This window comes from Cryptotermes secundus, unplaced genomic scaffold, assembly GCF_002891405.2.
Source record: "Cryptotermes secundus unplaced genomic scaffold, Csec_1.0 scaffold2357, whole genome shotgun sequence".
NCBI classification, from domain to species: Eukaryota; Metazoa; Arthropoda; class Insecta; order Blattodea; family Kalotermitidae; genus Cryptotermes; species Cryptotermes secundus.
This window is the reverse complement of record NW_019742567.1, coordinates 59801-76251: the sequence shown is the minus strand read 5'-3', so window position 1 is coordinate 76251 and position 16451 is coordinate 59801. Positions and strand designations below refer to the sequence as shown.

Below are 16451 nucleotides of genomic sequence, written 5' to 3'. Positions count from 1 at the left end.
CCCTCCTCTCCACGGTAACGTAGCGCTCCCCGCCACTCCCCTCCGCGGTGACGTAACGCGCAACGCTAACGTAACCGTAATCAACGTCCTACTGTGACGTGGCACTCATTACGCCACAGGCAAGCACTGCAGCTATATAAGTGGATGCACAGTGCGTATCGATCAGTTCGAGTTCGAGTTCCAGTGTGGCTACCGCCGAAGACATTCCGAGTTATAAAGTAACAGCCAGCCGACTACAAGTTGGAGTATAGCAGCCGTCGCGGAAAGAAGATCCGGACGTGTGTGTAATTGTGTAATTGGGAGCGTGTGATACAGTGATACAAAGCTCCCCTACTGTAAACGTGCAGACTACTGAAGACAGAGTGAACTGATTTGCGCACAGGGTTATAAATCGTGAAACCCCACAACAGTGTTAACAGATTAATGCGATTAGGGTTATAAAGTGTGAAACCCCGCAACTGTGTGATAATTAAGTGTAGCCGTTATTTGTAGATTGTTAAATAAACCCAGTTAACGATCTCTACGGCGTATTCTGTAACGTAAACACGTTACAATATATTTATCACAAAATCCATGGTCACCACTATGAATAACAAATATGCGTGCTCCGCGTACTACCAGTAATCATAATACACTATAACGACAACCATGTTAACCACACCAACCCTTGCCTGTTACTTGTTACATGATTTCTATTCTATTATTCTGTTTTCAACATTTTAGAAACAACAATTTGCCAACTACCACAAAGTTTAACAGCATGGCTTCTATGAGCAAACAAGACTTACTTGAGTTAGAGACGCAGCGACACCACCACTTGTAGTACCCACGTCGGACAGAGCCTTCGGCTAATTGTTACATTTTTAGATCGAATCCCCCTAGAGTTTTTTTCTCATTTTTATACACTAATTTTGCTGAAGCTGCAGTTGGCGAAAGAGGGAGGTTAACTACTCCCCTTTTTCTACATTTCGAGGTTGAGGGTTTCCATTGGCTAACCCCTACGGTGGTGGGCGGGTCCATGGTACCTCATCGCTGCGTATTCGATAAATTCGATGTTTTCATCCTCGCTCTAATTGCTATAAAACGCTTTCGCAAATCTCATAATATTTAGGCAATGTCTTTTGATTTTCAGTCTCGAAATTGCGGTGTAACAGTGCACAAGGTAAGTCACTCTTGCCAACCTGTTCCTTCTGTCCACGCCTGTATACCTGAAGAAATGGCTGACGAATATATAAGTGTCAGTGATGCTTTCAAATTGGTAGCTAAACCGTTTAACGGGGAAAAGACAAATTGAAAGAGTTTTACGAAAATGTCGATGCAGCTTTTGGACTAATTGACCCTGATAAATATGATTTATTGTACAAGTATGTACGTACTCGTATAACGTGCGAGGTGAGGGCAGAATTACTTGTTCGGCAAGATGCCGATGATGGGGCTAGTGTTAAGGCCGTACTGAAGGAGCACTATGCTACTAGGAGAACATTAGATTTTTTACGCTTGCACCATGTTCAATGCCCGACAAGCCAAACATGAAACAGTAGCTGCATGGTGCAGTAGGCTTGACCAGTTGAGTTCAGACTTCAGAGACGCGGCTACAGAATTCGCGACTTCATCTGAAATGTGCGGTATCACAAAGTTGGTATCCCAGTTAGGCAAGGCAGGTTTCATACAGGGGCTAGCGATTGAACGCATACAGACCGTTGTTCGTGCTATGAACCCTACACATATTACAGAAGCCGCTGAGATAGGTACTGAGAAAGAAAGCGCATTACTTTCTGCTCAAGAAAAGGTACATAGCGTATCTCAGTACAATGACCGAAGTAAGGATGTGCGTTGCAATAATTTCCGACGTTTCGGTCATAGGGAAACACAATGCTTCCTGACTGGCAGATCGAAAGAGGTGAAAGTGGCAGCTTCTGCAGAGAAAGTTTGTAATTTTTGTAATATGCTAGGTCATGTCGCATATACATGTTGGAAAAGAAAAAAGCGACATGGAAACTTTTCAGGAAATGAAAAACGTCGTGCTAGAGAACGGGCAGATAGGAAGTTTGCGATAGTAGCGGACAACAAACGGAAGGTGCTTGCCAAGACAAACAGTTACCGTGAAATTCCAGACACCGATAATCTGACTGACTTAGATTCAGATATGTATGTGAATTTAGCAAAACTACTACCACGGTCGGCCATTGCCGAAGGACGCCTGATGGTCGGAATGAGGAGCTCGCCCTCGAGGCTGTGAGTGTCAGCAATGCCGATCAGCATTTCAGTATATTACACGAAAAGAAGCTGAAATTTGTAGAAGTTAGGAATTCCGCCAGCACTGAGAGTGCCTGTGGTAAAACCAGTACATCGAATGGGGTTTCCAACCTAGAATATGACGATTTACAGGTCGACACGATCTCACGCTAATTGCGCGTGAATAGTAATAGCGAATGGGTTTGCGCCACAGGGTGTGAAACTGAGGAAAACCATGATGGTAGTGTTCTCATTACGGTGGCGGGCCTAGATGAACCGTTAAAGATGTTAGTCGGCACGGGGGCACAAACAACCGTTATAAAACGAGGGTTGATACCAGATAAAGTTCCCATTCGTACCGATAAGCAGTATGAAATTGCCGGAATAACAGTAGGTTCGATTAACACACTTGGGAGCGTGAGCTTAACCCTCCATGATGGTACGTATAAATTTAAGGTAGCGCCTGAGGAAATACAATTGACATAAGATGGCCTAATAGGCCGAGATATCTTAAAGGATTCGGTAATCCACAACAGGGAAGGATATATATGGATATTAACGGGCATCGTTATAACTTTGTTCTGAGAAACGACGAGCCTATGATTTTGAAACCGCGAAAGGAGACGATGGCAACAGTTACCGTAGACTTGGATAACGGACTAGGAATTGTGGATAAAGAAGAAATTTATCCCGGTGTGTACGTAGCCAGTTCCTTGTCTCAAGTTAACAGCAATAAGGCTATGGTGAGCATTCTGAATTCCACAGAGGAAGACATGGAGGTAAGGGATTTGACGCTCACCGCCACGAAGTGGAATGAACAGATCAGTGTACGGAAAATTAATTCCCAAATTCATGATAATAACGAAAGTGTGTTATCCCGCAAGAAACGGGTCAGAGAACTCATTTGGACAGACCACATGGCAGAGAATAACACAAATCTATTCTGAAAATCTGTGTGGATTTCAATGACATCTTTTATTTGGAAGGGGATACACTGTCGCACACTGACCTAGTTAAACACTCAATTCCCACTCCAGCCTTGGATGAAAACAGAGCGATAAACATTCGACCTTACTCTTATAAGTGTTGCGTTGGCTGGGTAGCGAGCCTGGTTCCAGCCGCCGAGAATCTTATAGCAATTTTATTAATGGTTCGTCGAGAGCTGTGTATCCTCGACGAGTGCTATGGTTGTGAATCAGGATGAGGGTGAAGTCAATCGACGTGGGTGGAATATGTTCAATGTCCTCAACACAGAAGATAGGATAGAACAACAGAATTTATTGTACCTTCTTGGTGACTACATGTCGTATCAAGCCGAGACTCGATCGCCGACCTCCTACCACTGGCACTACTGTGATACTAATTATCTCTCGCGACCGCGTTACAAACTTATAATATACAATGCGGTCTCAAGAGGGTCGTGGTGATGTTTACACAAGTGGCATGTGCGTGTGCTCCAAGTCCATCCACGCATGATGTCATCAGCTGTCTTAGAGAGGGCAGGTTGTCCCCTCATAACTAAATAATAACAGAACCCAGGGCACACACGCATCACCGGAAATAGCCTAATTACTTGGAGAGATAAAACATTTTTCCCTCTGTTAATACAAGTCAAGTACCTGTTCCCTCCGTCAGCAAATGCAGCTGTGCTATATTTGAGAATAACCTGCTATGCGTGGGTGTCAGGAAATCCGCTGTTACACCAAGTACATTAGCACATCTTAAATTTAGCATTTTCTTACATTTGTATGCATCACCGTCAAGACCAAGGTGCCAGATGTGGTCTACCTGTGAATATTATCATTGTTACTATTTTTATTAAGTCATACACATTATATTATAAAGAAAATGCCTAATATCAATGAAACTCAAAAGGATAAGTGTTCGATCCTCACGACATTACAGATTACCGGAAGCTCACAAGGAGGGAGTGAATAGGCAAATTAGGAAGTTATTGGATGACGGAATTATAGCGCCCTCCAGAAGCGCTTTCAATAGCACACTGCTGTGAGTACCAAAAAAGGCAGATGTCTAAGGAAAGGTAAAATGGCGAGTGGTGATTGATTTCAGGAAGCTGAATGAATGGACTGTCGGAGATGCTCACCCGCTGCCGAACATCACCGATATTTTGGATCAACTGGGTAAGGCAAAGTATTTCTCTACTGTTGACCTTGCCTCGGGGTATTATCAGGTTGAACTAGCAGACAAGGACTGCGCGAAAACTGCTTTTAGTACACCCGCGGGTCATTTTTAATTTCTTCGTCTCCCCATGGGACTGAAATCCGCGACGGCTACATTTCAGTCTCTTATGAATTCCGTACTCGCAGGAATGAACGGGTTACGATGTTCTTGTTATTATTACAGCAGATTCGCTGGAATCTCACAATGAGAGGCTGAGGGAACTATCTCAGAGATTCCGCGAAAGCAAGTTCAAGACTGAGCCATTCAAGTGTGAGTTCTTGAGGGCCGAAGTTCAATTCCTTGGTCACGTCGCCACTGACGAGGGGCTAAGGCCGGACCCTAGAAAGACGGAGGCAGTGCGAAACTTCCCCGAACCCAAGACAGTAAACAACTGAAGGGATTTTTAGGGCTCTCCTCGTATTACAGACGCTCATTCACAACTACAGTAAAGTGGCGAAACCTCTATATGAATTACTGAAGAAGGACGCGGTATACGACTGGAAGGAAGCACAGCAGAACGCCTTCCAGACTCTGAAGAGCTGTTAGTTACGGCTCCTATCTTAGAGTATCCGGACTTTTCGCGACCATTTCTTATTACCACCGATGCTTCAGGCGTTACCGCCGGTTGTGTGCTGAGCCAGGGAGAAATAGGAAAAGACCTCCCGATAGCATATGCTAGCAGGACGTTCAATAAGTCAGAAAGAAATTACAGCACAACCGACCGGGAAATGGCAGCCACTATGTGGGCTGTGAAACAGTTTCGACCCTATGTACTCGGGAGACATTTCGAAATTCTAACTGACCACAAGCGCCTTAAATGGGTATTCAATGTTAAGGACCCTAGCTCACGGTTATTAAGATGGCGACTTAAATTGGAAGAATATGACTTCACCCTACATTACCGGTCAGGTAAAACAATATCGCACGCCGACTTCATGTCTCGCACACACAAAGGAGATGCTAGTGAGGCCGCTGACAAGGAAGAAGTATCGAGGGGTCAGGAGTTGGCAGAGTCCGCTACCAGCGGAAAAAAACGAGATAGTCGGTTCCGAAGATTCTGGGAACCGTAGCGAACTTTCGAAATCCGAGAAAACGAGTATTGTAAGAGAATATTATGAATCTCTTATAGGTGGGCACACGGGAATCTCAAGAAATTGTGAACGGTTGAAACCCTACGTATGTTGGCCCAATATGCGAAGGGACATAGAAAATTACGTGAGGAAACGTGCATTGTACCAGAGGAATAAGCACAAAGTTCCTTACACGAAGATGGCAATGGAGGTGACTGACGCTCTGGATGCCCCTTTTGAGAAAACAAGGTTGGACTGTATGGGACCCCTGCCTTTTAACGGAACAAGGGAACACGTGCTTTCACGCGTGCCAGTGCCAACTATCCAAATAACTGGGTCATTGCGCTTCCAAATCAAGAAGCCGTACAGACAGCGAGAGCGCTAGTCGTTAATGTAATCACTGTGTTCGCGTCGCCGGGTTCGATTCTCACAGACTGCGCCTCGAATTTCACTGGAGAAGTAATGCGGAACTTATGCAAACTCTTAAGAATGTCGTGAATTACACAACACCATTTAGGCCTCAGAGCAATGGCAGCGTCGAAAGATCGCAAGCAGTAATTACAGAATATTTGCGTCATTTTACATGCCACGAGCAGGACTGGGATACACTGTTGCCAACGGCAGCATTCGTTTAAAATACGACTCCATACGAGCACTAAGTACTGTCCCTTCGAGTTGGTTTTCGGAAGAAAGCCTTCGATGCCGGGACTGCTACAAGGCCGACCCAGTTTCCCTAGCTACGACGAGAGAGAAGACTTCGTGAGCAGCCTAAAGGAGAGGCTGCGATACAGCCATGAGGTAGCGCGGAAGGCGCTAATAAACTACAAGGAAGTGTCTAAAAGATATTATGACCAGAAGGAAAATACGGTTACGTTCCGCGAAGGTGATCTTGTACTTCTGCTACAGCAACAGGTCAGAGAAGGTCAATCTAAGATACTTTCTTCCCCGTGGATAGGACCGTACACTGTGGTCGAAGTCACAGGCGTAAATTGCGTATTACGCTCAGGTACAAAGAGACGAACCTTCAAAGTGCACAGCAACAGACTGAAGCTTTACATTTAATTTGAGCTCGACAAGCGAGTCGAGACGTTGCTTTTGAGCGCGATGTGAGTCGCCGCCATCTTCGCCGTAGACTTCACAGTCGAGAACTGTGAGGACACGCCCGGACTGCACTATGATCACATCGGTCAGGGGCTACTATAACCGTCAGAATGGAAGCTTGTAGCATGTGTAAACATATCGAAATTGGAGACGACTTATAATACGCTTGTAGATTTTGTCGCTCAGACTAGAGCAATGTGTAAAGAATTGCCACCTGAAGCCATGTCAGTCGGACCTGTCCCTGATGAATCAGAGCGTATCGACAATTCATAGAACTAGGCACGTAATTTCTGAAATTACTAAGGATAAAGAGGAGGAGGTTTTTAATTTCGATAATATGTATACACGTACTAAAAGAACTAAAGAGGTGTTTTTAATTTTATTGGAACAGTTTCCAAAATTTTATTTGATACTTTGTCAAGTGAAGACGCTGATTATTGCCAAAACAAAATAAGCGAATTAGAGTCCGAGCAACTTTCAATGCTAAAGGTAGCCAAGGAACAAATGATTGTTGTGCGTTCCACATTGCAGACGGTAAATCACACATTAGTCGATATTGCAGCCATTGAACTGCAAATAAACGAGAACTCGAGAACAATGCAGAAGCAAGTAAATGAAAACGTGGAGAAGACAAACGAAGCGTTTTCGCAAACCACTCTTTTGATTGCAACTAATCAACAAATGATAATCATTGAACATTTAATTGATCGGCTGAAGGAAGGGTATGACACATTGTTATTTGCAATTATTTTTGCACAGAAAGGAATATTATCACCCTGGAGACATTATAAGAGCCTTTCAGGACTCCAATTCTATCCTTTCAAGTGACCTTTCCTTGCCTAACACCGCAAGAGTGGCTTATGAGCATGTATTCATGAAAATAATTGATATTGATGTGTTTCTAAATGACAATCTTTTGGGGTATGTCCTGAAGATACCCTTGGTGAACAGTGCTGTGTACAATTTATAGAAGCTGATTCCATTTCCCACGAAAATGAATAACAGTGAAAATACTTTTGTTTTCATTGAAAGTGAAAGCGACTTTCTTATGATAGATACATTGAAACAAGTGCATGTTAAACTGAATGAACTAGAAGTCGATGTGTGTAAGGTTATTTCGCCAGACTGGCATGTATGTAAACAGACAATCCCTGTACACCAGGAATGCGAGGTCAGGTTGTTAGAGCCCACTGCGGCAATTCCATTAGACTGCAATAAGAAAATCATTTCTCTTCATGATGTAACCTGGTTACCCCTCACTCATAATAAGTGGATATTTGCCAAATCATACAAGGAAAGGGTGATCACTATGTGTAATAACCTAGAACACAGTGACATATTTCTACAAGGTACAGGTGTATTATCAATGTTTGGCAGATGTGATGCCTTAGGGCCAAACACAAAATTACAGACACAAATTAGTTTCACAGGTAACAGAACCGATAAGGATTTTATTCCCAATGTAACACTGCATTATGATTGCTGTGAGCATTTAGGATCCAGAGTAAAGCTCGATACATTGAAATTCATACCTGAAGTATCATTGAAAAATATTTTAGGTCATTCGAATTTGTTTAAATACGCTGGTCTTTCTGTTGATCAGGTAGAACAGTTAATAATTCAAAATGAAGCTGAATTTAATAAATACCATTAAATTGATCATTTGAAATTCCTTTCCTACCTGGGAATAGCAACTATGGTAGCTGTTTCTGTAAAAGTGTAACTTGTTGAGAAGGCCCTTGGCCGATAACTGTTGTGGTTGAATCTGCATATGCCAAACGGTCATAAATCAAAGAGAACTCAAATCATCAGATGATTTCTTGAGGAGGAGACTTGCAGTCACAGCCTGCGATCACTCCCAGCTGCTACAAGTCTTGAGATGACAGAATTGGAGCCAGTACCAAAGGGAAGCAGCCATTCAGTGGTGCGCAAAACTTATAAACGTTGATGGTAGACCTATGTTTTTGTAATCTGTAGTATATATGGCCCATATTTGTGTTGGGAAACATTAGCACCTGTTTTTACAAATGTTTCCATCTTAGGTGGGGAGGTGTCGTAAAGGGTTGTACCACCCCTGTAGTTTTAGAAACCCTGAGTCTGATGTCTGGGGTCGTGCCCTCTACTAAAATCTATAGCGTTCCATAAGGTTGACCTGGTTCCACTTAAAAATGTTATATCTACCCCTGCCATTTTCATAAATGAGTGGAGTCCTGGAGTATTTCGTCTGGGACCTATCCTTCAACTCACGCTGGTGTAACTTGATATACGTGAAGGGTTCATGTCTCGAGACATTGAGCTGCAACCTTAGTTTACATTAGTTTTTAAGAACAAGGGAAGAGTTGAAGGGTGCATTTTGTCTGAGTTGTTGCTAGGAGACGGCTGGCCAGGCTTACTTCCGCCAGAGCTTGTATGCAATATACACACAGTTCAATAAATCCTCTATATTCTGTAGTGAGTATTTGCTCTTTGTGGTTGGAATACACGCTCAGACAACCAACTGACAAATCATCATCACTGAATTATTACGCTACCTCTCGGCCAACGTAATTCAGTCGACACACCAACAACTTGGGTCACGACACTACTTCCACATTTGAAAAATCTGCAGGGAAAGGATTCATGGTGAGTGAGAGTGATGTAAAGCAGAGTACAAAATAAAAATAGCGATTGACTACGGGCTGGGCGACCGAGGGGTCAGAGTTCAAGTAGAGGTAAGTTCTCCACGACGTCCAGATCGGTTCTGGGGCCCACCCAGCCTCCTATCCAATGGTTTTCAGGGATAAAGCGGCCGTGGCGTGAAGCTTACCACTCACCTCCAACTAGTGTCGAGGTCAAGAAAATGTGGATGTATACATCCCCTCCCTCATACTCGTTCATGCTTTACTTTAACTTTCCGGGCATTTCCATGATATTAAGCATGTTCACGTCAGATGCGTCCAATTTGTTTCTCATCCTTGAAAAGTAAACAGCTTCGTTGTTTTGCGACGCTTTAAATTCGAAACATTAGGTTCTGTGTTCCAGATGTGGTTTCAACAGTTCTCCATAGATGGTTCTGTTGCGTAGCCGAGCTGATCTCTTCGGGGCGTCACCATAAGACGTCGTACAATTATCTTCTTATAAAAACTTCCAATTAATTCGTAGGATAAGGACTCAGTCTTGACTAGAGTCGAAGGCGTTCGAAGGATGAAGAAAGTTAAGTGTAGAAAATAGTTTAATTAGACTTTCCAGTAATAGAATAAGTAAATCTTCCAGTACAATGTATGTATACTCGACCAGATGTTGGTCTCTCCCCTGTCCACACACTAACACTTACTTACATACTCACATTTTACAATTAAGTTCATGTATCATTTCTTAACATACAAGGATGTAGTGAGCAGTTCCATATATGGTCATATGATCTTTTGAACCCAGGCCAAGATACTTCTCAACCCTTCTGTCTAGTCATAACATGTGTTTGTGACGAACTTATCAGAGGTCGAGGTCAATATATAACTAACTTCTTACGGTCTTCATCAGTTAGGAAATATTCAGATTACGAAACTGGTCATGTACATGTTAACTGAAATAATCAAATTATCCCTTATAACTACTATTTGTTACCTATGCCATACTACGTCACACTACACTACACTACATTACAGTTCCATTAAGCAGCCAACTATGGAGAATTGTTAGAATTAACTGTGGAACCCATACTTAATTTCACTGAGCAAATTGTTTCAAGTGATAATGCTTGTAATTAGCTTGTTACCCATAATATCAAAATTTCTTGAAAAGTTTATCCTCAATAGAATTAATCACGACGCCAATCCAAATGACTGGATCCCTAACCACCAATTTGGCTTTCGACAGGCACACTCCACAGTACAACAATGCCACCGAATAGCTAATATAATCAACCAAGCTATGGAAAACAAACAATACTGCACTGCTGCCTTCCTCGACGTAAGCCAGGCATTTGACAAAGTTTGGCATCCAGGCCTGCTTTATAAAATCAGAAGAATTCTACTGGCCAAATATTTCGCAATACTGCAGTCGTACCTAACAGACAGAGAATTCGAAATAAAAATCAACGCTGAAGTACCCAACCGAAGAAACATACAATCAGGAGTTCCTCAGGGCAGTATCTTGGGTCCACTCCTCTACGTGCTATACACCTCAGATATACCGACCACCGAACTAACAAAAATAGGTACGTTCGCAGACGACACAGCAATTTTCGCTACGTCAGAAGACCCGGTAATTGCTTCATCTAATTTACAAGAACATCTGAATCTAATGGAGAAATGGCTACACCGATGGAAAATCAAAGTGAATGAAAGCAAATCGGCGCATGTGACTTTTACTCTCAGGAAAGGTAACTGCCCCTCAGTACACCTAAATCATGTTAACATTCAACAGCAGGATGTAGTAAAATACTTAGGACTACACCTGGACTCAACATTAAACTGGAAACACCATATAACGAAGAAGAGAAAACAAATCGAAATTAAGTTCAAGGAAATAAATTGGCTAATAGGTCGGGAATCTCACCTCACAATAGATAATAAACTGCTGATCTACAAAACAATAATTAAACCCATATGGACATACGACATTGAGCTCTGGGGATGCGCCAGCAGGTCCAACATAGAAATCATCCAGCGAAGTCAATCCAAAATACTTAGAGCCATAGTTGACGCACTTTGGTACGTGTCAAACCAAACTCTTCACACCGACCTCGAGATCCCATATGTAAGAACCGTAATCACAGACAGAATCCAAAAACATTATCATAAACTGGAATCTCACCCCAACAACGCAATAGAAGCTTTCCTTCAACCTACACAATACAGAAGACTAAGACGAACTTGGCCAAACGATCTCCAGGAAAACTGAGGTGTAATCGATGGTACAGCTCTTCAAGCCAACCTAGTACAATAGAATAATTATTGTACATGACAGCAAATTAGCTCATAGAATGTAAATTCAGGTTGCTAATAAATGATAAATAAAAAAAATAATGCTTGTGACTTCTATTCGGGAGGTGTCAGATGCAAACCTCGGCCGAGACGTGAACTCTTCTGGCTGGGAATTTACCTCAGTCTGAGTGTGCGCGTCCACGTGTTTGTTTGTGTGTGTGTAGGGGGGGGTTACAGGCGCGTGAGCTTATAGAAATATTGTCACGATCCAATGCAGTTTCCAATCCAACCACTTCTGACACCAGTTGTCACGTGTCTAAATGGATACAAACGTGGTTTGGATTCGTAATTGGATTTATTGACTACCTACAGCTCGTAACTACGAGTAACGATAGCGCTCTCGCTAACTTACACATTCTGCAGTTCACTACAGCACGTACTAGGTCTTAACGGTTTGTTTTCACTAGCGGTTTTCTGGTAACAGATCGTAACAATGTACTCTGCTTATGTCCTTACCGGCTGGCGAATTTCTCACAACTGACTAAACTCAAAAGTCTAAGTCAAAGCCAGAGTTACTTTACGACTGGCGGTTTACCGCCAATCAGTTCATCTTGGCTTCAGGCTCCTTGAGGACCACGGCCGGAGATTTTTTCAACTGAACTTTTGCGCTAATAATTCTTATGTAACACCCTCTCTGACGAGAAGATGGTTTTGTCTCTCATGAATATGCTTGGCTCTTCGTCAAGTGTATGTATCCACATATAGCATGTTATTGAAAATTCTTCCTGTTGCGAAATATAAAAGCCCTCTTCCTGTGCAGACTTGACAGAGCAGATCATGCCTAACTTACCTGTCTTATGCTACAACAACAGTTTAGTCGTTTGAAAGTTCGTGAGCCTAACCACCGCCAAGTTTAAGCCTCTTATGTTTTCTGTGTCTGGTTTCACCTTGTCCTCTAACGCGAACATGTTTTTTCTCATGATTTTGTATGACTTCTGCTTGTCGTCTGCACAATTTTGTTATATCGTATACATACGGAAAGTTGAAAGCTGTGTTCACGTCGCGGACTGGTGTGCACCTTGGATAATTTCGAAAGGTGCATAAAACCTTTTTTGCATGCTCTAAAATTTTAAGAGGTAGGTGTCTGTCGCTAATTCCAAAGCCGGACAATCATAAGTCAATGCTGATGTGATCATTGCCGTAATGAAGTTTAGAAGTGTATAATGTTAACGCTTAAACGCTCACTTCTGAATAGGGAGTAGATTCTAATAAATGTTCTGAAGGCCTTGGCTTCAATCATTTCTATGTGCAGTCACCATGTAATCCTCTTATCGAAGATTACACGGAGATATTTTACATGACTGACGAAAGGGATGTTCCTTCCAGTCAGTGTAACAGGATCCTCAAAGGGCCTAAATATTTGAGAAAGTAGATGGTCTGAGTCTAATTTTCATTGATTCCCTTGGCACGGACTGCATAGGAAATACTGTTCCTCTGTCGCTGTTAAATTTTTCCACAAAAGTGTTTGAGAAGCCGTTGCTCAGTAACGGCTGTCGTATATTTGTTTATCTCGCGGTCGTTGCACAGCAATGTGTCTACATGCTACAATATTTACTTTAGTGTAAAAGATGAGACTAAAAATCCATACAGAAATAAGTGTGACAAACTGGGCCGTTTCTGGGAAACGAATAGATATACACGTTCCAACCAACACGTATCCAACAATAGAAGGACAATCATTTCTAGGTAACAGACCGGCAAACACATCACGCAGCAACGAATATGCAACAATAGGGTGTTCATTGCTAGACAATGCATGGGTGAACGCGCCTGAAGACAATACACGATATCCGTTGCTGAGAAATTCATATGTTTTCTGTGTGTAGGTCCCTGCCGAGCCTACACGTATATAAGAAGCCGTCAGTCGCAATGTGACTTTGACTTGAACAAAGGATATGCTCTTTTCAATATGTACATAAATGATGCCCCTCGAACACATGGCGTTCAGCTAGCTCTCTTTGCAGACGACACCTGTCTGTATGTGACAGATCGCAAGGAGGGTGTTCTTAGAAAACTTCAGCGCGGTATCAGCTCAATGGAGACCTGGTGTGAGCACTGGATTATCAAGATAAGACTCAAGGGAGCAACTTCTCTCGCAGTCGTCGTCCGCCTATGTCTCATTTTGCATTCAATGGAAGATATATTCCATTTGTAAATTGTGTAAAATATATTGGAGTAATCTTTGATAGGAAGGTCTTCAGAACCTTTATAAGATTGTATTCTCTATTCTAAAGTGATCGATTAAGCGCTAACATTAAGCTGACCCTCCACAAAGCTCTCATTAGATCTGCAATGACTTATGCTACTCCCGCCTGGGAGTTTGCGGCAGACACCCATCTAGTGAAATTGCAGCGCCTGCAAAACAAGGCTCTCCGCACCATTGGCAATTTTCCAAGGCGCACACCGGTTCGCGATTTTGACATGGCATTCAAAATTCCTTACGTATATGATTATATAACAAAATTATGCAAGCAACAGGCGGAAGTCATACAAAATTATGATAACGAATATGGAAAAGGCGAAGCCCGACATACAATAGAAAGTATAAGAGGCTTAAACTTGGCGGAGGTCAGGCATACGGCCGTTCAAGTGACTAGACTGCCGTTGTAGCGGAAGCTACTAGAAATAAGGCATAATCTGCTGTATTGAGCCTGGACTGACAGAGGACTTGTATACATTTAATACATTTATTTTCATGTTTAACATGTAAAATGTAAACGTCCTTTACATTATGACTAGGGACCGGATTTTAATGCAAATGCATATTTCTTTCTTGCAACCAGAAAGTATGCTCGTTTGGATATACGTATGAATTACTTCATTTCTTAAATTTTGGACATGGTTTGATGGTGCATATAAATGCATATTTTGCCTGTTTTATGAATAAGCATCATATTTTCGAAGATCTCTATTTATACTGCATATTTCCTTTTTAAAATGTTTATCATATATATTTTTTAAATTTTTGTCAAAATTTTCAATAATTGTGAGTGTATACAATTTTTCTTTTCCCTATTAGAACGTGTTGCATATTTGACTCAACATTTAGTCATGATTCATGTTTCTGATGCAATACCCAGGACGGGACTTCCCCGATCCCTCTACTCGTAACTTGCCTCATCCGCGTGCCATCAAAGTGGCCGCGAAGAGATTAATCGGAAGCGTTCACATGTAGCCGCTATCAAAGTAATATTATTCAACTGATAAGGGACTTCACATATTTATTTCCGAAGTCTCCATGAGGTTCGTTACGCTTCTTCATTTGAAGCTGGGGGCAATTCACATTAGTGGTTACGGGTCTGTAGTTAAATTTGTTTAGATTTAATTTGTTTCATTCTGGTCCGTCACACTAACAGGTTTACAATTAAGGTTTATTTCAGTCCAATGTGACATATAATGCTTCCACCACTTTAGCACTTAGTTACCGAACATGTTTCGATTCATAATGAATCATCATCAGAGGTATGCCTCTACGATCAGGAATCCACTAATACGTAAAAGTTTTTAAGAGTAGAAACACTTAAAACATTTTAGATGCTCACTATGTGTAGTTGTTGATTTTGTCTTATAGACGTTGACGTCTATTGCACAAGCAGCACAGCACGGATACAAACCATACCGTCAATAACAAGAACACCTCACCAAGGGATAGACGACAATTCCTCTTCTAAAGAAGTTGAAATCACCCTATATTGGTTCACGAATAAAATTCTTATTTTAAAATAAGTTTATACACACATTCATAAACATAATTTTAACGTAAGGAAGGCTGCTGTGGTGAAACAAAATTGAATTTTTTATATAAAATAAAGTGGAACATTTTTAATTATCCATTGGGGAAATGATTGTAACTACCCCACTTCTAAGTAATACAACTAGAAAACGTTCTTATTACAAATGAAAATTTTTACGTCAACGTCTATATGACAAAAGTCAACAACTACACATAGTGAGCATCATAAATGTTTTAAGTGTTCCAACTCTTAAAAACTTGTACGTATTAGTGGATTCCTGATCGTAGAGGCATAAACTGATGTTGATTCATTATGAATCGAAACATTTTGGGTAAGTGGTGGAAGCATTATATATCACATTGGACTGAAATAAACTTAATTGTAAAAAAGTTTGTTTAGCTTTCTGTAGTTATGCCGAAAGTGAAAGTAAGTGAGAAAACTAATTTACAGCTGTATCAGCGGGAGTTCGAAGGAGTTCGAAAGAGAGATGATAAGTACGGATAACGAAATTCTTAATTGCCAAGCGTGTGAGAACACACTTGGTTGTGAAAAACGCTTTCAAGAGCTTCAGCATTTGAACACCAATATACAAAAAGAGAATATTAAAATTAAATCCACGAAAAGTGTTCCTGTTCAAAAATTGCTTAGTGAATTTTCTAATAGTTTTTCACAGTTTTCCTTTGATTTATGCGATGCCTTTTTAGCGGCAGATATTCCGCTGTTGAAACTAACCAGTCCTACTCTGAGAAACTTCATAGAGAAGTATACACAGTGCAAAGTGCCGGATGAATCTACTGTGCGCAAAAATTTACTATGGCCGAATGGCATTCAGTATGAGCGCGTATTGCTCTTTGTGACTGATGCCGCAAGTTATATGATGAAAAAGCCGGTACTGCTCTTAAAGTTATATTTCCAAATGTGACACATCAGACTTGCCTTGCCCAAGGGTTGCACCGTGTTACAGAAACAATTCGTGGAAATTTTCTGCTTGTTGACAAGTTGGTGTCTTCTGTGAAGAAGGTATTTCTTAAAGAGCCATACAGAAAAGAAGTCTTTAAAGCAGTAGCACCGAGCGTTCCACTTCCGCCAGAACTAATTTTAACGCGCTGGAGCACGTGGCTATGTGCAGCGAGTTAGTATACCGAACATTTAGAAACAGTTAGGAA

The 16451-nt window shown here is 41.6% G+C and overlaps 1 protein-coding gene across 1 annotated transcript in view; it reads left to right on the top strand.

Moving 5' to 3' along the window:
- Window positions 1–2861: 2861 nt before the first annotated feature.
- LOC111873366 overlaps window positions 2862–16451 on the top strand; it is a 61226-nt gene continuing 47636 nt past the window's right edge. Inside the window, exons 1-3 of the mRNA XM_023868025.2 lie at window positions 2862–3014; window positions 7119–7309; window positions 7965–8017. Coding sequence (XP_023723793.1) covers window positions 2862–3014; window positions 7119–7309; window positions 7965–8017 — 397 coding nt within the window. The remainder of the gene's footprint in view (window positions 3015–7118; window positions 7310–7964; window positions 8018–16451) is intronic.